This window comes from Nelumbo lutea, chromosome 1 (genome assembly GCF_056320005.1).
Source record: "Nelumbo lutea isolate HS-2025 chromosome 1, American lotus-T2T, whole genome shotgun sequence".
Taxonomy (NCBI): domain Eukaryota; kingdom Viridiplantae; phylum Streptophyta; class Magnoliopsida; order Proteales; family Nelumbonaceae; genus Nelumbo; species Nelumbo lutea.
The window spans coordinates 123,149,771-123,176,995 of NC_142684.1; the positions used below are offsets into that span (position 1 = coordinate 123,149,771).

Here is a 27,225-nt window from a genome sequence, read left to right on the forward strand (position 1 = left end):
ACTATACCAATACACCTGTGGAGTCCTATATCATTAATATTTATATATGTATAGAATGAGAGGATAAGCTACAACAGTACACACATGGCATTATAGATAAACATCAAGAACAAGAATTAACATGAACAGCCCTTATCGTGATCTACCTTATCTAGATTGGTGGGAGTCCTCCTGTGGCAGGGGCGATGACATCGCTAACAAGATCCTAAAACTCTCCTTATGGTGGATTGCATGCCCCATGCCTATAAAGGTCACCCAGGGTAGAATGGGATCACTCAAGCTAAGGTTGCAGCTACGTCGAATTAGGTTTTGCTCTAAGCTAGTTTCAATACTTGAAAGATTGAAAATAGATGCATAATCCACAAACACAGTTTGGGTTTCCGTTAGGTGGGTCGGAAATATCAGCCTAAGCCCAAAGCAAATTGCCAACCCAATTTGTTGTCTCATTCCTAAAATTGTTGGATCTAGACTCTAATATCAAGTACTTTAGGATGTAACCTCTAATAATTGTTTTGGTAAGCAAATGGCACGCAATCTTGCTTCCGAGTTCTGACTTGGGTCAAATCTGTAATATAGCAAAGAAAGCAATCTGCTAGGCCCCATTTGGGAGGGTTTCTGCATTTGAGTCTGATAGAAAGAAGTTGCTCATGTTCAACATCAGGGTTATCAATAACCTATTTAGAGTAGCTTTACTTTTAAGTTTCTCAAATGGCATTTGGACCACTGATGTGGACTTTCCGAATTTTCATCAAACTAGTAAACATGCATCTCCACTGTACATAACATTAATAATTTCAATATACTTATTAAAACCATTAAAAAAGGATAAGTAAAAACCTAGGCCAACCCTTTGCATTGGACCTAAGGTTTTAAACCAATGTCAAGTCTAATCTGTTCAACTTGAGCCCAACTTCCAACCTCATTGAAAATTCATACAGTTGGGTTAATCTTGGACTTAGGTCTATCAATAAACCCCATCATAAAATTTGTCATAAAATGTATGCGTATAATTGTATATACATGCATGTATACAAATATGTGCTATATATATTTATGATTGTATGTATATAATCAGACTTGACTTTATCTACCTAAGGGCAGACTTGGCCCAGCCAAAGAATAAAAAAGCCCAAACTTTTGAACCTAAGCCTACGTCCAAGTCGATGACTGAAAATCAAACCTAGCCTATCTCAAATTATGAGCTAGATTGATTTGATCTCAAGTTAAACCCACCTAATTTGCCTCCCTATGGTATGGACCATTGGCCATTAATTAGATACAAAAGCGGTTTTCTTTTTAAGTTAGTTTAGTTTTTAATACTATTTCTATCATTAATAAAAGTAATGATTATCTATCATGCTTATTTTTGTTTAATATGATGAATAGATAATATTAAAGATGCACATATGCACCCAAATGTTTTTTTTACAAAATTTTTATGCTTATAATAATTTTTGTCTCTATCATTTTTTTTTATTTTTATTATTTATTTATGATATCACGGGTTGATCCATTTGACATAAAAGGTTGAATCATTGACATGCCACTTGAATAGGAAAATGGTTTCATTTTTGAGTTAGTTTTAAATCTTGTATTTTATTTCCATTGAATAAAAAATAATTTTATTTAGCATGTTTAATATTATTTAATATGATAAATAGATAATAATAGAGATGTGCCTAAATACTTTTATTCACTTGCCACTTAGACAAAAGGGTGGTTTATTTAATTATTTTTTATATTGGTTTTGAACATAAGTTTTAAATTATTAAAAATATTAGGTATAGATTTACTTTGTAGAATTTATTGGTGAGAAACAAAATTACTTAATAAAAAGTATTTAAGGAGAGAGAGAGAGAGTGAGAGTGAGAGTGAGAGTGAGTGAATGAGATTCCAATGCAAGGCCATAAAGGCTGTTTGAACAAGCCTCGTAGTGACTGAAGCCCACTTTGTTGGAATGGGCTACCCGGTTGTGTAGAAATTCAAAAGAAATCCGAAAAAAATAAGGATTATAGCTGATAAGAGCAAATTTTGGGTGTTATTATCAATAAATATAATTTTTCAAATAATTTCTAAAACAAACTAACTTTAAAAAAAATATCAAAAAAGAGTAAAAATATTGTTCATCTTCTTCCTTTCGAGACCACCAAACACTAGCCTCTACCTTTCTCTTTCCTCTTCCTCCTCCTTCTTCTTCTTCTTCTTTTCTGTATCTGAGTTTCGAGCAGAGTTGCGATGAAAGAGGAGAACGAAAGAGTTTGGTCCGCCTTCGTCCTCCCCTCTAGTCGTCCCCTTTGCCTTCTTTTCTCCACCTCTAGTCATCCCCTCTGCCTTCTTATTTTCTTCTTTGAAAGATCTTCGTCCGCCATCGTCCTCCCCTCTGGTCATCCCCTCTGCCTTCTTCTTTTATTCTTCTTTGAAAGAGCTTCATCTGCCTTCGTCCTCCTCCTCCTCCAGGTAGTGCTCGACGAGGAAAAACAAATGTCGTGCATTCCATTAAAGTGGTCTGAAGGTGGAAGGCAGACGAAGCTCTTTCATGGCGATCTTGACGATGGTCATCGAAACTCTTCTGGGCAGTGTTGAGCTTTGGACGCAGAGCATACTCATCTCTCAAAGTTAGGGCTCAGGAGGGTGCGGTTGAGGGGTAAAGACAGAAGCAGTGAATTGATTGGACTCTCCTCGAATCTGAATCTGGGACTCTCGAGATGGTAAAAGAATTCCTTGGAAGTTGGAATCGACACAAAATGAAACGAAGCTAACCGAACGATGGTTAACCGAATGAAGCTAATCGAAAGAGTCCATCGAAAGAAGAAGAAGAAAAGAGTGGTGGTTAACCGGTGTAGATGTGAACACCGATGGCGATGAGGAAGATGGTGATGAGACCGAAATAGATGATGGCATGCACCAGAATGGATACACCACTTGTTTGCATGTTCCCGAACTCTACTATTCTGTTCCTTCCCGGTAGCTGGAACAATAGCCCCGGCATCGACAGCACGAACAACACCACCGCTATAACCACCAAACCCCAATCCGCCATTTTCTCTCTCTAATATCTCTCTTCTTCGTACAAGCAATAGAGAGCTACAGCTAACGATCAAAAATAAAGACAATGAAATGGACGGACAGAGCAGACAAGGACAGACTACAAAAAAGGGAGGGGAGAAAATCTCATGTCCGGTCGGGGCCGGATAACACGAGGAACAAAACTCCTCTTCTTCTTTTGCTCGACGATGAAGCTGTTTTATGGCCATCGAAAGGAGGAAGAAGGGGAAAGAGAAAGAGACCGGAGGTGAGGAGATTTATTCGATGGTCTAAATGAAGAAGAAAATTATCAGTGTTTTTACCTTTTTGGTATTTTTTTAAAAATTTACCCTATCCTATAAATTATTTTAAAAAGATTATTTTACAATAAGGTCCATCAAAATGTTACATTACGGATACGTTCCAAAATCTTCATAGAGTAGGTGTATGAATGAGATACGCATCAGCTAACATGCTCCCCAGCTGGATCTGGGCCTCTGTAGTGAGGTGGAGATTATCCTCTTTGAGCGCCAATCCTTTTGCATCAACGCAATAGACATTAGGGAGCTTGATTCCCATTTGCGCTTCTCTGATTTTCCCTAGGAATTGCTCGTTCCCGGATGCGATCGCTACCCATAATCACCATTGATGAATTGACCATTAGAGTTTATACATCTGTTTTGGGCCTGTCTGAGTCTGAGCTAATTATGATACGAAACAAACAAATGTTTTTCCAAGATTTCTGCCGAGTCACAACACAAGATAGATGCAGATTGATAATTGATACCTACTTGGATGATTGGAAGTGAAGGAGAGTGAAGATCGGCACGGACGTCCTGGATGAATCTCTCCATGTTGGATTTGTAAGAGTTGGCATCGTCTAGAGAGAACGTATCACTCTCTCCCTGATACCAAAGCAGGGCCTTGATCTGGCCGCCCGCCTTGAGCGATTCTCTGGCCCTTCTCACCATGTTGTCGTAGAGATCCTTCCCTCGTTCCCACTCCTTGATCGCCGTTCCTCCCACCGCGCAAGGCACCAGACCCACCACCCCCAAGCTCGAGTTACGCGCCCGGATCGCATTTGCGAAGGACATCCCAGGTCCTATGCCACACGTCTTCTTCGTGTCGATATCGGCGTGGAGGGGCTCCTGGGCCTCCTCCCACTGCAATTTTGCGTTTAATCGAATGACACTGGGATCAGGGCAGCAATCCGAGGGAACGATCCCATCCCATATCTTCTCTTGTGTTACTCCCCCTCGTCCGGCCATATTGCTCTGTCCCGATAAGATGAAAATGTGTTTGTTCCCCACGAAACCTTCATTGTTCTGCTTCGAGCCACCGATCTCCATCTACTTCCCTCTTCCCCAGATCTGGTATAATTTTGGAAGGAGAGTTGGGGCTTTAAGGCTTAGGCAAGAGCTTTAGTAAGATAAAGATAATAGCTTTAAAAAATCCGTACAAATAAAAGGAAAACTAAAATTAAAATCAGTATGCTCGCTGCTAACTTATTTCATCTGGGAAGCCCAAAATCAAGACCATCACAACACATCATGTCGGTATCACACACCTACTCCATCACTCATGATTCAACATTGGTGGCTCTGCTCTTTTCATCTAATCACATGTAATGTCGAAGGAGGGTTCATCCTCCACATTCCCATTAACAACATTTTCAAGCCAAATAGGAGCCAATGTTAGGACAGCTACGATGCTAAAATCCAACCAAAAATATATATTATTATAGTATTTTCTCATAGCTATATTCTATTAAAATATGTCAGTTTTTTTTTTTCTTCTTTGGGATTACCCCAACCTAGTCACCACCGAGGTGGAAACTTCAAATGTATTGGAAAGGCAATTTTAAGAGATGTATCGGGATATGTATGCGTATAAGAGAAAAACTAAGATATGCATAGATATGCTTGAAAGCACTATAAATACTTTAATAAATCATAAAAATATATCAACAATACTAAATATAAGACCTCAATGAGGTGTATTTACATTAAATTAATATATTTTTGTGGTTTTATGAAGAAATATATTATATCTAATTATAATTTCATTTAAAATCCTATCTTAACTATAATTTATAAATTACAATTCTTAAGTTTTAATGTTTTATGGGATGAAAAAAACCCAACCCCCTATCCATAAAACCTGCTTTGGCACAACTTCTATGGGAAAATATAATTAATAATTATTTATTATTCATTTCCAAAATTTATAAAAATAAATAAACATTATATAATATATTCAAAAAATAGTTATTAAAGAAGAAATTTCAATTGCTTTGTGGATATAATTGATCATCCATAGAATTATAATATATTCAATCCTCGTAATCAAATGATAAAATATAATTAATTAATTATTTATTTTTTATTTCTAAAAATATAAAAAAAAATCATTATTAAAGAAGAAATTTCAATTGATCTGTGGATATGGTAGATCATCAATAGAATTATAATATATTCAATTATTGTGATAAAATGATAAAATATAAATAATTATTTTTTTATTCTAAAAATAAAAAAAAATAAAAAATATATTAAAGAAGAAATTTCAATTGCTCTATAGATATGATAGATAAATCTATAGATGCAAAACATATTTAGTCTTTATAGGTAGAGAAAAATTATATTTTCAAATTTTTTGTTAATTTATATTTCCACAAATATCTTCATGAAATTTCCATAAATCTACTGATAACACAAAAAAAAAATTATGATTTTAAATGTAAGAAATGTAGAGCAACATAAATTTAAACATTCAAGAAAAAAAGAAATCACAAGATATTATAAAAGATTGAAAAAATTTACATATTTTTTCATATATTTTCAAATTTTGAAAATTCTTTAAAAAAAATAACGATTCATACTTGTTTCATGCAAACTTTTGCAAATCTAGCATTCTAGGAATGAAGTTTAGAGTTTTAGAATCATTTGGGGGTGAAAGAAGGCTTATTTCGAGGAAAAGAAGATTGCTTTCCCTCTTTAATTTTTTTTGTTTTTGGCCATATCTTTTTCATCAATACATTACCGATACACCCCCAATACCCCCCTGATAGGTGCCAAGCTTGCAACAAAAGTCTATTGGCATTATGCTTAGTAGAACGCAATCACCACGTGGCCCTGGAGGCAGAAGCGGCTGCAGAGCTGGTGGAAGACAGTGGTGGAGCTAGAAGGATCAATAGCGGAGCGGGTGCTAGCTACATTGGAATTGCTATGAACTGTCCCAGAGGGAGCTGTGGAGCTGAGGGCCCACGCTTTGGCCATTCCAATGCTGGTAGAGATGGTAACGAAAATGACGGGAAGAGGGAAAGAGCATGGGATAAGGGTTGTGGCAGTGATTTTTGGAGGGGGTGACTCCGCTAGAGGAGGTTGGTCGAGCAATGGTGCTAGCGCTGCAAGGAGAGTGCAACGCAAGGGCGAGGAGGTAGGGGGCCCAAATTCTCAAGGTGCTCCAAATACGTGTAATTGAATTCTATGGTTTTAAGTACAGCCAGTACCCAGTTCAATACATTTCTTTTTTGTTTGGAAAAATAGTCAAATAGGTCTTACGCGTTCTAAGATGAATTATTTCTCATCTGTTTTCCTCCCACATGCTTCTTTCTAAGCTTGCAAAATAGATAGTTTTATTTTTATGATAGATATAGAAAATTCAGGCTCCGATAGAAGTTTGGGTTTTAAAAATGAGCCCTTTATTTTGTGCTCTTGGGTTTTTGTCATGAAATGATGGTCTGGACTGTTGAGAGTTTGGGCTCTATTTCATTTTCTTGAGAAAGAAGATGATGAACAGTGTGTTTTATTTCCAAGGGTAATTTTAACATTTTCAAAAGCCTTAAATTGCATATGAAGTCACGTGATATACATAACTGATGGTTTACTAACGGTAGGTACTAGATTGTCGCATTTCGAAAGTTAAGATATTAGATTGTCACGTTTTAAAGTTTGGATAATAAATTGACACTCAGCCTAAAATACATGATACCTATCAGGAATTTTCCCATAAAAATATAGACATTACATTAGTGCCGAGAAAAACTGTATATACTCTTATACACGTAATAATGTTAAAGTTGAATTAACATAAACTTTTTGAGTTTGGGAAATACCATTTGGCAAAAGGAGGTAGTGAAATTCAGCCAACCCGAACCCAATCCAATGTCAACCCAACTCAAAATTTTAGGGTAAGGATAGGGTTAGGGTTGGGGATTCAAAAGCTCAGGTTGGGTTAGGTCTAACCTCAACATCACTTAATCAGGTCCGGCTTGTACCTCTCCTTGCAATGGTACTAATGTTTTCCCTTTTTCGTTTTGTCTATGTGATGCTTAATGGCATCGAGCTAGCTTAAATTATAAAAAACGTACCTAGAATCAACTATTCACTTTTCTCATTTTGAAGGTATAAACATCATCTTAGAAAAACCATAATACCAAACATGCCCTTAATTAAAGGAGATTAAAATAATTTAGTGTAAAATTCAAAGTAGATGTTAGTTTGGTTAAACTATAGGAAAGGTTAAAAGTTTCCCATATAAAATTAATGAAAGTTAAACACATAAAAATGACTTCTAGTATTTTATCCATTATTCTCAGATAATTATTTACAATGTTGGAGAAACCTTCAAACTTAGTCTATGTTCTCAATTTGGAATAGAACCAAAGTTACCAATCTATTCTAGCGTTGTCAACAGGTTAGGTTTAGGTTGGGACACGGTGGTCTCAGTCCCAAACCAATAATTAATCAGGACAGAACCATAGACCCAAAACCATTCAATATGATTATAAAACAAATTAAAAGGAAATGCATATTTGTACTTTCAATATGCACTTAAGAATACTTATTAGTTATTTGCAATATGTGAATGATTTGCATGAATTCACCTATATACATGTATAAATATACATATCATACATTTTATTGTAAATAAAATATATTTTCTTAATTATATTTACATGTATAAATATATAAAATATGTATATGAAAATTTACTAATGACATTTATACATTCAAACTGCTGCAAATCCAACCAACCCACCCAAGTCCAATTCGAGCCTGAACCCAACATGAGTTGTGTTGGGTTAGGTTCAGATTGGGCATGGGGTGTCAAATTCGAGATTGACCTCGAATTGGGCCAAGTCTGAGCCCAAGGTTTGAAGCTTAGGGTTGGACTTGGTTTGACCCTCAACTCAAACCAATCCATCAGAGTTGCATCCTAGTGGATTGCGAGATTTGGGGAGGCATGAATTAAATCATAATTATTTATTGTAAATTAATTAATTAATTAACAATTAAATCCATAATTAATTATACTTTAAACTAAATAAAGTTAATACTTTTAAATAAAAATGTTAAGTAAATTAAATACTATAAATTAAGTAAGTAATAATAATTAATCAATAATTATTGTTAATTAACAGCAAATTTACTGTTAATTATGATAGCATGGGTTTTTAAAAATTTAGAAGATTAAATGGTCCAAACCACCCAAAAGATCAACATGATCAAACATGTCAATTTGAATCAATCAAACTTGTAATTGAATTAACTAATATTACCTAATTTAACTTAACTGATTAAATATTTCATGCAATTTTGTAAACAGGTTGGCTTTTCATGAAATAGATATGGGTCAGGTCATCCAAACTCAAAGCAACTGTCTTTTACACCTGATTTGCTGCTACAGTGCTCTATTGAACCAGGGAGTATCACAACCTCAAAGTGCCTCTGATTGTCCTCCAAATATCACCAATATCACCAAATATATTTTTAGGACACCAACAACTCATTAGAGGCCAACATTAAAAGGTCGGATGTGTTAACTGTAGATACGACATGTTGTATAAAGGGAAAAAATCCAAATTAGTACTATGTATTTTGGGTCTAGTGCCACTTTGGTCCCCAAATTTTAAAATGCAACAATTCAGTACCCCAATTTTTAAAACATGACCATTCAGTGCTATTGCTAACCAACAGTAAGTGGCATTTGAAAAAGACACAAATGCCCTTTGAGTGTCATCTAATTTTCTTTATCAACCATTCAAACATTGACAAAAATTTAACGGTCTCAAATCTTTGCCTCTTCTATTCAAGAAAGTTGGAGTCACCAGAATGCCCACTCAAACATGACCCCAACCTTCTTGAATGTTAAAGGCAAAGATTTGGGACTGTTAATTTTTTGTCAATGTTTATATGGTTGATAAAAAAAATCTAAATAACATTTGAAAGGCATTTGTGTCTTTTTCAAATGCCACTTAACAACAGGTTAACGACTAGTTAACGGTAGGTACATGATTGTCACGTTTTAAAAGTTTGGGTACTGAATTATCGCATTTTAAAGTTCAGGGACCAAAGTGGCACTAGTCTCAAAGTACAAGGTACTAATCAGGAATTTTCTCTAAAAATAATCAATTCATTGTGTAGCAGAAAGTGTAGAAAATATAAGCTTTATGTCCAATTTAGTGTATTCCATTTTGTTTAGAAAAGAAAGTGGTTGTGACTCACTTCATAATGTAACAAAGAATCTAGAAAAACGACATTGAATCACTTCATCACGTAGCAAAAATGACAATGGTGTTTTTGTCAAATAAACAAAAGAAAAACAGTTGCAAAATTTAAAAAATACATTGACTCACCTAGTTTGGCAACTTAGCTAAACTCTATTTTCCACTTAGTTTGGGGATAAATGTAATTCACAATAGATAAGTCATGAAAAAAAAGCATAATTTCTCTATATAAAATGGGAAAAAAATATTGCGTCTATTTGGCATCGCTGCCGTTGCTCCAGAAAATGGCACCACATTGGAAAAAACGGTGCTCTAGGAAACGGGCATTTGTTTGGAACCGTTTTTTCATAAAAAATTGTGCTCCAAGCCACGCCTCCAAAATCGGGAAGGCATGGCTTGGAGCAATGCCAAATTTGGCATTTCCTGGAGTTGCAGCTCGTTGCTGCCAACAGGGATGTGAGGTAAAAGTGATGTGGCACTAGATAATGGGTACCAGTGCTAAAAACATTTCCTGAAACATTGGTACCAAATAGAAAAAGTTGTTATTGCTCCAGGAAGCATCCTACTGACAACAGTAATTCCAAACAAACAAAAAAAAAGACATGCCAAATGATGAATCAATTTTTTTTTTTTTTTGTACTAAGTATCAATTTTTTGTGCTAAGTACCTCATCATTTGGTCTGCTTCCAAGTGGTCGATGACTCAGAGGCCGAAGTAGAGCTGCCTGTGAGGTGTCGGGTTGCCTATGAGCTGCTTGTGAGGTGCCGAGCTGCCTAGGTGTCGGGTTGCCTATGAGCTGCCTGTGAGGTGCCGAGCTACCTAGGTGTCGGGTTGCCTGTGAAGTGGAGCTGCCTAGGTGTCGAGTACCTCTCATAGTAGACTGCGAGCTAAAAATCGCACAATATGAGAGCTAGAATTTTCTTACTTGCTTGTCCCCCTTGTCATTGGGGTTGGTGCCTTTATATAGGCCTTGTCACGTACCGCCCCCGAGATCTCCGAGAGGTCATGTCTAACTGGTCTGAGATCCTCGGAGGTAACTGCCATGCACGTTGACCATCTTCCAGAATGAGGCCAACCTCCAAGGATGGTGGGGAATGCATGTTGAGTTTGTCGACGAGCACGTGTCATGGGCGCGGGCGTAGGATCTCATCACGGGTCGATCCATGGGGAGAAAGCCCTGAGTTTGTCGACGAGCTGGATTGATGAGCTTTGTTGCTCTTTAGAGACCTGCAAGGAACCAAATGTTAGAGGACCCGGGGTGGCTAACTCGGCGAGGTCGCTCCGATACTTAAGTCAGTACTCTCATAGTAGACTACGAACTAAAAATCGCACAGTATGAGAACTAGAATTTTCTTACTTGCTTGCCCCCCCCCCCTTGTCATTGGGGTTGGTGCCTTTATATAGGCCTTGCTCACATACCACCCCCATGATCTTCAGGAGGTCGTGTCTAACTAGCCTGAGATCTTCGAAGGTAACTACCATGCATGTTGACCATCTTTCGGAGCGAGGGTCAACCTCCAAGAATTGTGGGGAATGCATGCTGAGTCTGTCGGCAAGCACGTCTCGCAGGTCGCCAGATCGGCGCATGTGCTAGACCGCCAGGTTGGATACCACCAACTTGACAAGTTGTTGCCTAAGTAGTTCCGAATGTCACCTATTTGTTCTGAGGTGCCATGTGTCACAATATCATTGGAGGGTCAAATCCACCCTCATCACCAAACATATACTTAAAATCGACTAAGCAACTGTTAATTGAGATTTCATTCTCAACCATAGTTAAACTTACATCTGGAATCTCACCCTAGTCCTCTTAATCTGCTGACCATGTCTTGTGATCGTCACCCCTGTTCAAAGGCAAGTAGTTGCAGTAAATCTAACCGAAATCTCCCTGTTGCTTTGCGTGAAGTCAGGTCAATATACAGTCCAGGTAAGTTCTGTTCTCACTATATCGTTCTTATTTTTTTTATTTTTTGTTCTTTTTTTTTCTATATTTCTACTGAATGATCGACATCGGGATGGTTGTCATTCCTCGGAGCCAGCGATGAAGTCACCACCAAACCAGCTTCTGAGAGGCAAAATCGGCTGCTTCCTTTTTTTTTAATTTGTTGTTTTTTCATTTTTCGAATAATGTTGTCGTTATTCTCCTATCAGCTACTCAATTGATCTGTTGAATGCTGCAGTTGTCACGAAGAAGACTGGTATTAGTATCTGATTTGCTTTACTTGTTTACTTGTCGATCTGCTGAGATTATTTTTTTTTTTTTTTTTTTTTTTTTTTTTTTTATGTCCCCTGTTTGTATTAGACTGAAGTAAATAGTCACCTGGTCTGATCTCTTAATACTGAAAGGAGAAGCATTGAAGAGATTTTAGGTCACCGGAGCTCATTACACGGATAAGATTAACACAGTGAGAAAAATAAAAAAGGGGAAGCAAATGATTATAAAGGAGGTGTAATGTAACAAAGGGTAATTCATCTGTTAGTAGATCAGGTTAGGATGAAACGTAAGGAAAGCCGGTTACAGAAAGCAAAACAAGTTTGAAATAAAAAAAAAAACAATATAAATAATAATAATAATAATAATAATAATAATAGGAAAGATAACACAAAATAAAAAGGAGGAGAAAAAAAAAAGAAATGAATAAATAAACTAATAGGATTTCATGAGGAAATAACAAAAAAGAAAACATAATTGATAAAAATAAAGAGAAGAGAGTAAATTAAAAATTACAAAAATAATAAAAATAGGGTAAATCTCTTAAACTACCCCTACTGTTTACATATTGTCTTAAGTTATCCTTAAGTTTTCTAACAATTGACATTGTAGTGCTAATGGAAGGAAATAAAATATCAAATTCGCTTTACATTATTCATCAAATTTTCAAAATAAAACCCAACTGATGAAAAAGGTTGCCAATTTTTCCAAAGCTTTGCTTGAAAAAAAAATTGTGCCTCTTTGTTCTGGAGTGGTTGTTCATCCTACACCTTGCCCAAAGTCAAAGTAATGGCAGATTTTTGGTAAAAGATAAAGAGCTGATGGGTAAGCGGGGTTTGCCGGGAAATGCAACAGTTCTTGCCTCAAATTCATGGGCAAAGAAGGAAGTCATCCATTCACGGGCAGAGAACAATCTAGTAACGGGCTTAGCCCACTCAGCCCTGTTTCTGTCGCTTCCAACACAGAGAGCACGGCTTTGGAGAAGCCGTCAATTTCGCCATATTTTCTCGCTCTCTGATACCGTGTGAAAAAAATTCCATGCAAGCTCATCTGCAAGACTTCAATCTTTCACGACGTTCATCTCTTCTGCTTTGTGTTGTCGTTGAAGAATCAAATCCTGGGATTACCAGTAGGGAAGTGGGCTATTATAGACTAACGATGTCTCTTCTACAAGACTTTAATCTCTCTGATACCGCATTGCTGTCTCACGACATTCGTCTCTTCCGCTACCATAGACAATAAGTTCTACATTCGTGCTTACACCCCAACAAGCTCAATCCACGAAGTGGGCTACTTTAATCTTGTCGTCAAGGTCTACTTCAAGGTTATGAACCCTAAATTCCCCAATGGAGGGCTCATGTCATAGTTCTTGGATTCTCTCTCCCTAGGCTCCACCATGGACGTTAAGGGTCCATTGGGACACATCGAGTACACCGGTTGCGGTAGCTTCACCGTACACAAAAAGCCCAACTTTGTGAAGCGGCTCACAATGCTGGCCAGAGGGACTGGAATAACACCCATCTATTAGGTGATCCAAGCAATCTTGAGAGACCCAAAAGATGTTACGGAGTTGTACATCGTTTATACGAATTGCACCGAAGATGATATATTGTTGAGAGAGGAGCTTGATGGGTGGGCGAATAAAACCATCTTCATATAAAATTAATGGGAGTTACGGAATGGGAGAGTCGTTCATTCTTCTTTTTTTCTTCTTCCTCTTAGTTCCTCTTCTTTTATTTTCTCGATCGACAGGTGTTAATGAACTCCGATGGTGTTACAATCGTCTATGGCTATGGCTTACGGGGACCAATGAAGTAAAAATGAAGGGAGTGACCTCTCCCATGGAGGTGAGATTCACACTATACAGGAGAGGGTGAAAGGGCGGTGGAGAGGGAGGGGAAGAGGTGGGATGGTGATGAAACAGGGTTCTCTTCTTCTCCTTCCTCCATCTTCATCTATGTTAATCTTCTTGACGGTGAATAGAGAACTACCACTATTTAAGGGCTTACTCATCTGAATTGAATGCCCGGAGATTAAGCACTATCATTGTCGCAAGTGACGGCGGCCACTGCAATTTCCAAGCAATAAGGGTATTTTAGGAATTTTAAAATAATTATCACTCACATGATGTCACACGTGAACAAAGTGTGACGGAAAATTAACATCAAAGGAGGTTTTAGACAACTGTCAGAAAACTTAAGAGTACCGCAAGACAATATCTAAACAATAAGGGTACATTTTGTCAATTTCGTGAACAGTAAGGTAGTTTAAGAGATTTACCCTAAAATAAAAAAATAATTAATTAAATCTGAAATAAAAACAATAAATAATAATAATAATAATAATAATAATAAAGTAGAGCAAAAATAAAAATAATAAATAATAGATAAGTAACAATAAGGAAGATTTTCTTTTATGTTGATTTGTTCTTTGTTTGTTATTAGTTAGTTTTTTATGGATTAAATCTTTGTTAATTGTGCTTCTGCTTGTTTGTTTGATTTACCATGTGGGCCCCACTTATTGGATCCGGGAGAAGGATGCCTAACCCCTTCCCTCTCCCATTTGAGTCTTATCCAAATTAGTTGGACCATTGCCTTGGGTCTTGGAGTCACTATTAGATCAAAATATCTTTTTGAAAATCATTCTCAAAAGTCCCATCACCTTCAATTCCTTCAAAGGATGAGTGGCGACTCCAAATCCAACCCAAGTGAGCCGTTTCCTGATGCTCACAATTGGCAAACTATATTGGTAATTCAAGAGTCTAGCCCTGCTTTGTAGGAGGACTTTAGCTTCTTCCTTTTTTTTTTAGGAAATTACAAATAGGTACATTATGCTTTGGTTATAGTGACACTTAAAAAGGCCTAAATTTTCAAGGTTGAAGTTTTACTACCCTAACTTTGGGTCAATGGGAGCTTGAAGAAATACCTTCAAATGGACCCAAGTATACCTAGTCAAACAATAGAGAGGAAATAGATAACATTAAGACCAAACTAGATAGAGGTCTTTGTAACACAAGTTGGAGGGAACTCTTTGCTGATGCAACAATTTTTTCCCAAACTTCTTATGGGTCAAATCATTTACCTATATATCTTAACACCTACCCTATTGAAATCAAAAGGAAAAAAACCCTTCAGATCTGAGGAAATGTGGTTCACTCATAGTAAATGTGAGGAAACCATTAGAGAGTGTTGGAGTGAAGGCAATAGGTATGTGAGTTGAAAGTGTAAAAACTGCAGGGTGCTGTGTAAGTGGAATAAAGAAGAATTTGGAAAAATGCAAAATGATATTGAAGAGGCAAAGTTGGCTCTGGCTAAGGAAAAAAAAGAAAGCAAGGCTTTGATTTTAGTTTCCCAACTATGAAAGAGGCAGAACAAAAAAGTTGGATATGCTTCTTTTGAGAGAAAAAATAATGTGGGCTCAAAAATCTAGAGTGAACTGGTTGATGTATGGGGACCAAAATACCAAATTTTTTCACAATACAACAATTAGGAGGAGAGCTAGAAACTGGGTGTTGAAGTTGAAAAATAACAATGGGGAGTGGTTAGAAGGTGAGGATCACATTAAAAAAAATCTTTATAGACTACTTTGAGGAAATTTTTGCCACTTCCATCCCATTGGAAGTGGATGATGCTATCAGCAATATCCAATCGAGTATATCTAAAGAGGATAATGAAGAGTTACAAAGATAGGTAACTAAGGAAGAAATTCACCAAGCCCTTTTCGAATGGCTCCTAGGAAAGCCCCAGGGCTAGATGGCTTCCCAATTTTTTTCTACCAAAAGTTTTGGAATCTAATTAAAGATGACTTTGTAAAAGAGATTGGGGAATTTTTCAAGGAAGGGAAGTTAAGTATTGAGATTAATACTACATTTATAACTTTAATTCCTAAAATAAAAAAAAATAAATAAATAAATATTGAGATTGTTGCTCACTTCAAGCCCATAAGCCTCTACAACACTATTTATAAGATAGTTGCTAAAATCTTAGCAAATAAGCTAAAAGGGAAATTAGAAAAGATCATCTTTGAGAACCAAAGTGCTTTTACCCCCGAGAGAGTGATTATAGATAATATCCTGCTTCCTCATGAGGTCTTATACTATATGAAGATTTCAAAATCCAAAAAATGTTGGATATCAATTAAATTGGATATGAGCAAGGCCTATGATAAGGTGGAATTGGGCTTCCTCCAAAAAGTTATGAAAAATATGGGCTTTAGGCAATTTTGGGCGAAATGGATCATGAAATGTGTCTCCTATGTTTCTTACCAAATTTTAGTCAATGGCTCCCTTTCAAAGAAAATTTGGCCACAAAGAGGACTAAGACAAGGGGTTCCTCTTTCCCCTTATCTTTTCCTATTATGCTCGGAAGTGTTCTCCTCTCTGTTAAATGGCTTAGTCAGAGCAGAAAAAGCTATATAGTGTCAAGATATGAAAACAAGCTCTAGTGATCTCTCATTTATTTTTTGTAGATGATAGTTACATATTCGCTAAGGTTGATTTAGATGAAGGAGGAACACTGTTGGAGGCAATTTCCTCTTATGAGAAAGCCTCTGGCCAACAGGTGAATTACTCTAAATCCAAAATTTTCTTTAGTCATAACATGCATCCTAGATTTCAGAGGTTATTGGCAACTACTCCATGTCAGGAAGGTAAACAAACCTTCAATTTATTTATGAACATTTCCCATGATAAATATAAGGAAGCATCAGCTTTTTGATTACTTGATTGTAAAAGATGCAAACAAGGCTAAGGGGTAAAGGAATGCTCTCCTCTCTCAAGCAAATGAGTATTACTAAAATCAATAATCACAGCTATTCCCACCTATTGCATGTCTTGTTTCCTTTTGCCAATGAAAACTTGTGAAAGCATTTGCAAGGCTCAAAAGAAGTTGTGGTGGGTGATGATGAGGATAAAAGAAAGGTGAGATGGGTATCATGAGATCAAACTTGTGAGAACAAGGGATTTGGGGGTCAAGGTTTCAGAGACCCGCATACTTTCAATGTTGCTCTCTTCTCAAAGTTAGCTTGGAGGTTGTGTTTTGACTCCTCTAGCCTATGGGCAAAAAACATAAAAGAAAAATACTTCCCAAATTAGTATCTCTTAAATTCCACGAGCAGAAGAGGACAATACTAGGGTGAAAAGAGTGTTTTGTAGGGAGGGAAGTGATTAGAAAATGGGCAATCTAGAAAATTAACAGGGGCTCTAATATAAGGAAGACCATTGGATCCTAGGGGTACTTGATTCAAAACTTGTTAGAAGAAGACCAGGGTCTGTCAGCCCTGAGTTGGTCTTTGGTTGAAAAAATTTAAGAAAATAGACCTTGTAGAAAATCAATGGGAAGACAAACTAGTTTGGTGTCAGAAGATGAAAGGCCTTTTCTCAGTCAAGTAAACCTATACAATTGCTTATGATATCATTGGTAAAGGAGGCTCTGTAAATCAACCTTCAAGAATCTCTCATGAAGGATGAAATGCTTTATGGAGGATTCCAATAGAGCCAAAAATTTTTAGATTTTTGTGGAAAAAATTACTCATCTCCTAGTTGTGAAAGATGCAATTTTCATTATGAATCCATTCTCCATGCATTAATTTACTATGATAAAGCTAGGTGCATTTGGTTAGGAGTAGGCATTGGCATTAACTTGCATCATCTTAGTCATGTGAACAATTTTGGTAGTTGGTTTATGATGTTGTTAAATGAGATTAGTGTACAAAATCAGATATCTTATCTAATTGTACTATTTGTTTATGGGAATTTTGGAAGGATCAAAGATATCTACTTTGAGAAAGTTAACTCTAATCCCTTAGATGTCATCTCCTCTATTAGCATATTTATAGTAGAGAGATCTCAAAACTTGCCTCTGAGATTGGAAAGCTCTTCATAGGTTGATATAAGCACTAAATCAAGTTCTATTTTTGGGCTCTACCGATAACAGAGGTTGTCAAAGCAAATGTGGATGATGGTTTTCAAGATTTCAAGTAAAGCTTCTTTTGGTTTTGTGTTCAGAGATTCTGCAGTGTTTGCCTTTTTGCAAAGGCAGGTCCAGTTCAAGCTTCATCCTCTTTGATTGCAGCAAAATCTTCTATTGCTTTTAACATGGAAAAAGTTGTTTTCATTGTTTGAAAAGGCTCTTGAGATGAGGCCAATGGCCTAAGCCTTGAGGCACGGCTATGAAAAAAGGCCTAGCCTCAATAGCCTTAGACCCCATCAGCAAGGCTTAGGCCTTGAGTTATTTGAGGCTTACGCCTTTGGGCCTTTGGCCTCAAAGTGTCCAAGGTTTAGGCCTTAACTATTCAATTTGCTAATGTGGAATATGAATGTTTACATAGGGGCAAAAATAAATTTAAGACAACAAAAAAAGCTTTATTTTGTATGTATTGGTGTAATGAGCAAATAAATAAGCATAATGTGTAAAAAAATAGTTTGCATTATTTTTCCTTCTTTATTCTTACCCATTTTATTGTTATTATTACTATTATTATTATTATTATTATTATTATTTTGGTAATTCCCATTTTTTCATTTATCTCATATTTGATATTCTATTTCTTATAAAGCGCATGCATCATATATATGGTCACTCTTCACTAACGCATATTAGTGCAAGAAGCGAAATAGGAATGCCTTGTTCTTAAAACAATGTTGGTTCATATCCCTAAATTGAAAAGTTGAATAAGAAAAACAGTAAAAAACTACTTGGCAAAGTTTTAACCAAAATCGTATTGTATATTTGGGGTACCAATACCCCTATTTAAGGTATTTTAAAAAATACTAATTAAAAATTAGATAATATAAAACTAACCTTGTAAAATTAAAAAAATGAAAAAAAAATATGCATGGTTCAAAGTGTCGATAATCAATATATACCTTTCAACATATTGGGGTGTACAAATACTTTGCACCATGAATCCATGTCTAACATATTATACAAGCCATATAAGATCCCAATTTTGTATTTTTATGTCTTTATTGTTTATGGATTATATCTTTTTCTTTTTTTTTTTCTAAAAGTTTACGCATCACCCCTATGAAACACAATCACCTCACCTCTACCTTTAGCCTTTTAAAACCTTGAAGAAAATTGTCATTGTGATTTACTTTTATTTTGTCTGGATTTAAGGAAAATGATCCATGGCAGATCCTTTGAGTATCATTGGGTGCCTCACTCTCCAAATGGGGTGGCTCATAAACTAGCTACTCATGGGATTTCCTCACATGAATGTTTTGTTGAAGCTATGCCTAAATGGATTAATTTCGGACCCAGTGCGCGATCTTTCTAATCATGTGGTGCAGTAGTGGTTATTTTTTTCTGTTGTTTTTCTTTTCTTTTCTCTCTTTTATGTGTTCTTAGTTTATTGGTTTTCTTTGCTCTTCTTTTTCCTGGTGCGTGCTATTAGGTGAGTCTTGCTCTGTCTTTGCATTAGCGTAGGTCTATGTAGTCTCAGTCTTGAGTTCTGTTCTGGTTATGTTTTTGCTTCTAGTTTCTGAATGAATATGTTATTTACCAAAAAAAAAAACTTTGGAAAATCTACACCAGTCATTGGCATTTGGCACTCAGTTTATCTTGAACATGTGATGTCATGTGACCCGTTATAGAATTAATAAATTGAACTAAAAATGACTTTAATGTTATGTTTTATAATAATAAAACATCATATGCCACTTGACCACAAATTTTGGCACCAGAGAAGTTAATGATCCCTTTCATACATCCATCCTTGCATATATGTGGCTACACACAAAAGTCAAAACAATAAGCGCAAAACGAGGGCTATTTACCTACGTAGTCACGGGCCAGAACTGTTAACTGTGTATCCATGTAAATTAAATAGTCATTACCTAATTTTTGGAAGGAAAAGAATATATATTGATATAACCATCACTACATATATTAATCATATTTTTTATTAGTACAAAATTCAGAAAAATAAGTGTTTGATGAGTTATGGGTGACAAACAACAAAAGAGGAGGTGAAAAATAAAATATTAAGAAAGCATAAAATATGTTATTAAAAGTTTTAGCTTTTCAAATTAGCATTAAGTGATTATCTTAAAAAGAAAAGACATGATAATATATAGTGTGGGTTATTCAACTATCATGCATCTAAACAAATCAATATATATTAGAGTGAGGTATGGATTGCCTGAGGGATCAACCTAACCCAACCTTAAATAAAGCCAGATTTATGAATTTCAATCCTAACTCTAACCCAAACATCAACCCGACCCGACCCAAGGCTAACCCAGCTCAAGTTGCAGCGAAACTTAAAACCTCAATAGTGAGATTCGAACTCATCACAATACATGTGCATTCTCGCAAAATGCTTGAAACAAGGATTAAACCTTGGATGTGGAACCAAAATTGATAAGCTAACCATCTAGCCAGCACGCTCAAATGAATTATAACTTACATAAAATATAATATATATTAAATATGAAACTTGCGGTCAAACTATTTCACCTGCAACCTAGCAAGAATTCCGGTTTTTTGTCCGGTCTGAGTCTTACAACATTTGTTCGGAGAAATCCATCTCGTTCAAGTCTGATGTACTTACAAGATGAACTACAAGTAGTATATAGCTGGAAACCAAGCAGTATCCAAGCGTATACAAGCAATCGGATCATGTAACCAACAGCTATTTGGTCCTCATGAAGGAAAAAGGAAAATATATAGATTAGTGGTGAAACATGGGAATGAAAGGATGACCTCAGGGATTGATCCTATGATGCTGAACATTTAGAACACCATACAAACAAACAATTGGATTGGGTGCTGATGGTTCAGTATCTGCTACTTCATATCAGGAATAGAAACAAGATCAAGGAGGGAGAGGTAATCCACTTGCCAACCCGATACAATCAACATCCTCCACACAAGCAGAATTATCAGCAACTGATAAGGGGAGATCCACTGCAATGAACATCAGAGGCATCAGAAATCTTTTGTTTGGGAGACAATGTTGAATTGGCAACAGCATCAACCTCAAGAGTCGATATATTTTTTCTCTTCTGAGTCTCCATCCTTGGCTTGTCATTTGTTGCCTCAGGATTAAGACTCAAGGGCTCTAATTGCTTCTGGTGCTGGGACAGCATGGCTTGAACTTCTGCCACCACTGAGGCATTGTTATCAGTGGAGTAGAGTATCCTCTGGATTATACCAACAATCTGAAAGGAAATAGGAAATATTGTTTTTTAATCAAACAGAATTATTTAAACCATACTAAATCATTTTAATAGGAGCACACATGAACAAGAATAGAATAGTACAGGTAAATGTTCAATCTCAGGACATTGGCACAAGAGTTCAATATCCCTCAGCTTTGCAAAGTAGAAGTCTCGTTCCTTCTCAAGGCTATCTACTGACAACTTAAGCTCAGTGATCTGCATCAGTTTCAGATTGGTATATTCAGTTTCAATGTTAAATCGATTTTTTTCCCTTCTTTATTGAGGAAAATCACCTGTTTATCATAAGAAAGATCTCCACTGGAAGCAGGTCTAGCAATCTTAATCGATGGATTTGCGGCATTGACAGTGGAAAGATCACTTCTCCGGTTGTTGTGAGAGGACTGACTTTTGGGAGCACCAGTTGAGGACTTGGCCAAAGCTTGCATGGGTGCAGTTCTTTTGTTGGCATCTTTCCCTCCTTTGCAAGATTCTCTTCTTTCTAACGGATTGTAGCTGAAATAGAAAATCATGAATCAAAACCAAGAAGAAAATTAAATCCTAAAATATTTTTGCTGGTTCTGAAACTAAAAATGGTTCCGTCTAAATTTCCTTAGAGGTTACAGCTGCATGGAAAATCCAAATGTATAAGAAACGAACCAAGAGAAAATTTCTATCTCAGCTCCGACTTTTTTTGGAATGCAGAAAGCACTTGTTACAATTTAAAAACGCTTTGACATTCAGTTGGTATAAAAATCTCTATAGTCATGGTATCTTTGCCATTTTTATACGAGCCCCCAGGCAAGAAGCCATGTTTAGAACAATTTGGTACCTAAATAGCATCTTTTGAATTAGAATATTACTAATTGAACAGTTGAAGGAACATGGAAAATTATTTTAAGCAATCAATATAACTATACTGTAGATTAGAACTGCTAGCACTCTAAGATATTGCAATCACAAATCTTGATAGTTATAACCATAGGGAACAAGCAATAAAACGAGAATTCATAACCTACTGGAAAAAAAGAAAAGAATATAATAACATAAATGAGGACGACTGAACTTTCAAACATGTGATAGAACACAAAATTTAAAGAGGAAAAGTTACTTGTTCAGCAGTCCATTGACAGAGTCACAATATCTCTTCATCCACTGCATGAATTCGAGATTATCAAGCGGCCTTCCTTTGACAAGCTTGTTTACCTCAATATGCTAATATGCAGATATTTAAGAGCACAAACCAGAGAGAACAATTAATCATCGACGAAGCCCTAAAACCTTAAACGTCCGAGATTAAAAGTAATGAGAGAGAAGGTGACGCACCTTCGTAATCTTAAGTTTATTGAAGACATCTTGAAGGACCTTGTAGTTCTGTATCATCTCGTATTCGTTCTTGGCCTCAAAGTTGACCTTGTGCATTGGCACAATCCCTGGATGGACGGCGTCCATCAGTTGACACTGAATCGCACCAGATGCAGCCTGCGTGGATGGATTCCAATGAGTGAGGGAAAAAAAAAAAAAAAAAGGTTTCTTTTAAAGCTGAATGAGATTTGGACTTCTGAAGAAAACGCATGTGTTATTTAGTAAAAATGAAAAGAAAAAAAAAATCAGATCTGAATTTGCATATGCTTTTGAATAAGTAGGAGACGGAGTTAACCAGTTAGTATTAGAGGGGAAAGAAGAGAAAATAAGACCTCTTCAACTTTGGAAAGATTGAGTTGGAGGGTAGAGTTCATCCAAGCAAGGATCTCCGATCTTCCGACGAAGTATGCAGAATCCATCATTCCGATACTCGTCGTCATTATTTCACAAGGTGTCACTCTGCGATTTCCGTTCTCCTCTTTGGTTCTTTTTTCCCTTCAAGGTGAAGTGGGGAAAGTTCAAAGTGGGAGTGAGCGGGATTCTGATTTCTTTATTTAAATTCAAATACAGAGAGAGAGGAACCGGAACCACCGAACCAATGAATGCAGTTTGGTTAAAGTAAAAAGGTTGGGGCCGTTCGGCTGCTTTAAAAAAACTTGTCAGAGAAAGGTGCTTCCACTTTCACATATCACAATCACAGATAGGAATGGCAACGGGGCGGGACAAGGCCGGGTTTTGCCTGCCCCGCACCCGACCCCGAATTCAAATTTCCCACCCCGAACCACGACAGGAAAGGCCATGTTTGGAAGTGTTTAAAAATAAGTGTTTGTTTGGGTCATTAAACACTAATTGGTATTTGGGAAATAAGTTCGAAATAAGTGCTTATTTTTTAAGTCCAAAATTTCCAGCTTTTTTTCTTTCAAAATTATCCCTAGTTGAATTTTAAAATATCACTTACAAAATTATCCCCAGTTGAATTTTATAAAAACACTTTTGTAAAAGTAGTTTTACAAAGAACTTTTAAGAAAGTACTTTTATAAAAGCATTTTTATAAAAACACTTTTATAAAAGTATAAGAGTATAAAAGTAAAAAGCACTTTTATGAAAGCACTTTTATGAATTTTATAGTACTTTCACGAAAGCACTTTCGTAAAAGTAATTTTGTAGGGGTGCTTTCTTAAATGTGCTTTCGTATAAGTACTTTTATAAAAATGCATTCGTAAAAGTGCTTTTATAAAAGTGCTTTCATAAAGGTGCTTTCTTAAAAGTACTTTTATAAAAGCACTTTCGTAAAAGTGCTTTATAAAATACTTTCATAAAAGCATTTTTATAAAAATAATTTAATAAAAGTGCTTTCAAAGGGTATATTTTGAAAAATTGAAAGAAAATGAAGGACAAAAAATAGTCACGAATGCTTATTTAAGTACTTCTTAGAGAAAAAGACTATCAAACATCCAATATAAAATAAGTGATTATTTAAAAAAAAAATAAGCACTTGAAAAAGTTGGGTGCCAAATGCAAATGAATAAGCACTTATTTTTAATTTATGCACTCCCAAACATGACCTAAAAATCCTAACCCCATCCTCAACTTTGCCCCGCCCTGCCTAGTTATTATTACTTGTATATTTATTAATTCTTTTTATTATTTTTTTTTAAACCAACCTAGAACTATTTTATATTATGTAATATAATAGAGTAGGGACAGGGTCGGGGTCAGGGTTGACGTGGGGTGGACAAATACCATGCCTGAACCAAGAGTTTTGGGTTTTCCCTGAATCACAATCAGTAGTCAAAAAACCCATCATGATTGGGGGCACATAGATACGGGTCAAATTTCCATCTCTATTCACAAGTTGTTTGGAGTTTGAAATGGGATTGGGTTTGACGAACTCTCCTTTGATGTGTTGCAAACAATAGTTTATTAGGTACGTAGAAATGTCACGATCACGTTAGACATGCTTCGCATGCCCATTCATTCTTTTAGGGGGTAGCCCATCCTGGTGGTGATGGGATTAAATCCTAGGTCTCCAAAACAATGAAGTCGCACTCTTACGGCCTACCAACTGGACCATCAACCAGTTTGTGCTCTTTGAATTCACATCCTATGAACCCATGGGTTCACGAGAAGCATGAGCCTACCAACTAGAAATGCCCACATCAATATATTCAAAATTCACCAATTTAATGGCACTTTGCCTATTAGCTAAAGCTATATTTGATTTAAAGGAAAAAGTAGGGAGAGGAAAGGAAAGTTAGGGAATTCTTCATAAATCTTGTATACATTTCCTTACCTTTCCTTTCCCTACTTTTTCCTTCAAACCAAACATAGCCTAAAGGTGTCTACTTGAACAAAAAGACAAAAAAAACATAAAACACACCAACAATTACATGGGATTATCGACTTCCCTTACGTTTTGTGCTCTTCCTCCACAAAAGGACAAAAAAAACATAAAACACACCAACAATTACATGGGATTATCCACTAGTGATATCACTGAACACGGAAGGCACCGGCAATGACACAAAATCAACATGTGGTCATCATCATGTTTTTTACTATGTTGTGATGGATAACCATCTAGAAAGGAGATTCAATCGTTCAAGAATCTCAACACAGTTCGCCTCTAGGGCCTAACCATCTAGAGAGGAGATACATCATTAACTTTGGTTTTAGTTCGACGAAAATCCATCTAAAATTGGAAATTATGGGAAAGTGTGTCAAGCTATGGTGAGGTTTATCATCAGAGACGGCAAACACGTTTTGTTGAGAAACCACATCCAATTGAGGAGGGCTCGCATGTGATTGGGAGATGTTATGGATCAAATTTGCATGAGAGTGTGCCCAATTAACAAGACAAAGGGAGATATTAACCGGAACGAGGGAGTTGCTGAAACAAGTGAGATTATCATGGTCTTGCGAATGATTAAACGCCTTGCCGGTTCCGCCAAAAACTGATGTGGTCTCTGATCATACATCCACTTGTGCTCCATATGATCAACATACCTAGAAAGACAACCCCTATTAAAATCGGAAAACGCTTTTGTAACCACCCAACCGGTCAAAAAATGCATACGAGATTTAATCCTTTTTCCAACGTCTATAAAAGCAGAGAAGATAGATAAATAACAAATGGATAAATTTTCACAAACTTACTCTAATTTTTATGGTCTAGAGTAAGTTTTGAAATTGTGCGACCTGTGCACGGCCTTGGACCAGCCTAGCGCATGATCCAGCCTGCGCGAACTGTGCACGATCTGGTCAAGGCGCGTGGCCCTGCGCGAACTGTGCACGGCCTGTGCGACCTGGCCGACTTGGACCAGCCTAACGCATTATCCGGCCAAGGCGCCAGCTTGACGACCTGATCTAGACACTGACCCGCCGACTAACACAGGCGCCAGCTTGACGACCTGATCTAGCCACTGTCCCGCCGACTGACACAGGCGCCGACCTGACGACCTGGCCTAAACACTGACCCGCCGACTGACGCAGGCACCCCTCTGACAACCCGGCCCAGGCGCCGACCTGGCCGCCTGATACAAGCGCCAGCCTGACGACCTTGAGGAGTTCACCACCGTACCCCGGTTCTGACCGGATGCGACGAGTCTTACCATTTGGAGGCTTTTCACCCACCTAACCCGCGAAGACTCCGGTATATAAAAACCTCACCCCCCAAAGGGGAAGGGGATGGAAAAGAAAGGGAAGTAACCCTGCTCTCTAGCTCTCTCATATTATCTTCAAAGCTCTCTACAATAAGAGTGCTAACTTAAGCATCGGAGAGCCCCCACCAGGAAAGTACTCCCGGGACCTCTGATTCAGTTCTCGCAGGTCCTTCAGCTCCCGCCGCCTACGAAGAGGAGGAAAAGATGCGGTTCTCGGAAGTTCCTCAGCTTCCCCCACCTACAAGGAGGAAGAGACGGAGTTCTCGGAGGTCCCTCAACTCCCGCCACCTACAAGGAGGAGGAAAAGATGGAGTTCTCGGAGGTCCCTTAGCTCCCGCCACCAACAAAGAGGAGGAAAAAATGGAGTTCTCACAGGTCTATTAGCTCCCGCCACCTACAAAGAGGAGGAAAAGATGAAGTTCTCGCAGGTCCCTCATCTCCCGCAGCCTACAAAGGAAAGAAGACCGCCTCATGCTGAGGGCAGTCGAATTGCGCCGCACCAGGGAGCTCCAACATTCTCTAAGGCAGTTCGCCACCAGGGAGTTCGCCACCAGGCAGTTCGCCCCTAGGCAGTTCGCCACCAGGGAGTTCGCCACCAGCCAGTTCGCCCCCAGGCAGTTCGCCACCAGGGAATTCGCCACCAGGCAGTTCGCACCCAGGCAGTTCGCCACCAAGGAGTTCGCCACCAGGCAGTTCGCCCCCAGGCAGTTCGCCACCAGGGAGTTCGCCACCAGCCAGTTTGCCCCCAGGCAGTTCGCCACCAGGGAGTTCGCCACCAGGCAGTTCGCCCCCAGGCAGTTAGCCACCAGGGGGTTCGCCACCAGCCAGTTCGCCCCCAAGCAGTTCGCCACCAAGGAGTTCGCCACCAGGCAGTTCGCCCCCAGGCAGTTCGCCACCAGCCAGTTCGCCCCCAGGCAGTTCGCCACCAGGCAGTTCGCCACCAGGCAGTTCGCCACCAGGCAGTTCGCCCCCAGGCAGTTCGCCACCAGGGAGTTTGCCACCAGGGAGTTTGCCACCAGGCAGTTCGCCACCAGGGAGTTAGCCTCCAAGGGAGTTCGCCACCAGGCAGTTCGCCCCCAGGCAGTTCGCCACCAGGGAGTTCACCACCAGGCAATTCGCCACCAGGAAGTACGCCACCAGGCAGTTCACCCCCAAGCAGTTCGCCACCAGGGAGTTCGCCTCCAAGGCAGTTCGCCACCAGGGAGTTAGCCTCCAAGGCAGTTCGCCACCAGGGAGTTCGCCACCAGGGAGTTCGCCACCAGGCAGTTCACCCCCAGGCAGTTCGCCACCA

General features: G+C 37.9%; 3 protein-coding genes across 3 annotated transcripts; all 3 read right to left on the reverse strand.

Moving 5' to 3' along the window:
• Positions 1–2,011: 2,011 nt before the first annotated feature.
• On the reverse strand, positions 2,012–3,040 carry LOC148877275 (uncharacterized). Its single transcript, XM_088984081.1, has one exon. The coding sequence runs from the start codon at positions 3,038–3,040 to the stop codon at positions 2,831–2,833; it is 210 nt and encodes a 69-aa protein (XP_088840207.1). The 3' UTR covers positions 2,012–2,830.
• LOC148877274 (carbohydrate esterase, putative (DUF303)) lies at positions 2,012–4,523 on the reverse strand. The gene is made up of 2 exons (XM_088984067.1): positions 3,812–4,523; positions 2,012–3,653 (listed from the first exon to the last, which is right to left on the reverse strand). The coding sequence occupies exons 1-2, from the start codon at positions 4,371–4,373 to the stop codon at positions 3,457–3,459; spliced, it is 759 nt and encodes a 252-aa protein (XP_088840193.1). The 5' UTR covers positions 4,374–4,523; the 3' UTR covers positions 2,012–3,456.
• Positions 4,524–20,141: 15,618 nt separating this feature from the next.
• Positions 20,142–22,807, reverse strand: EB1C (end binding protein 1C). Its single transcript, XM_088984025.1, has 7 exons — positions 22,605–22,807; positions 22,234–22,389; positions 22,019–22,122; positions 21,204–21,423; positions 21,013–21,126; positions 20,728–20,910; positions 20,142–20,656 (listed from the first exon to the last, which is right to left on the reverse strand). The coding sequence occupies exons 1-7, from the start codon at positions 22,710–22,712 to the stop codon at positions 20,537–20,539; spliced, it is 1,005 nt and encodes a 334-aa protein (XP_088840151.1). The 5' UTR covers positions 22,713–22,807; the 3' UTR covers positions 20,142–20,536.
• Positions 22,808–27,225: the final 4,418 nt, after the last annotated feature.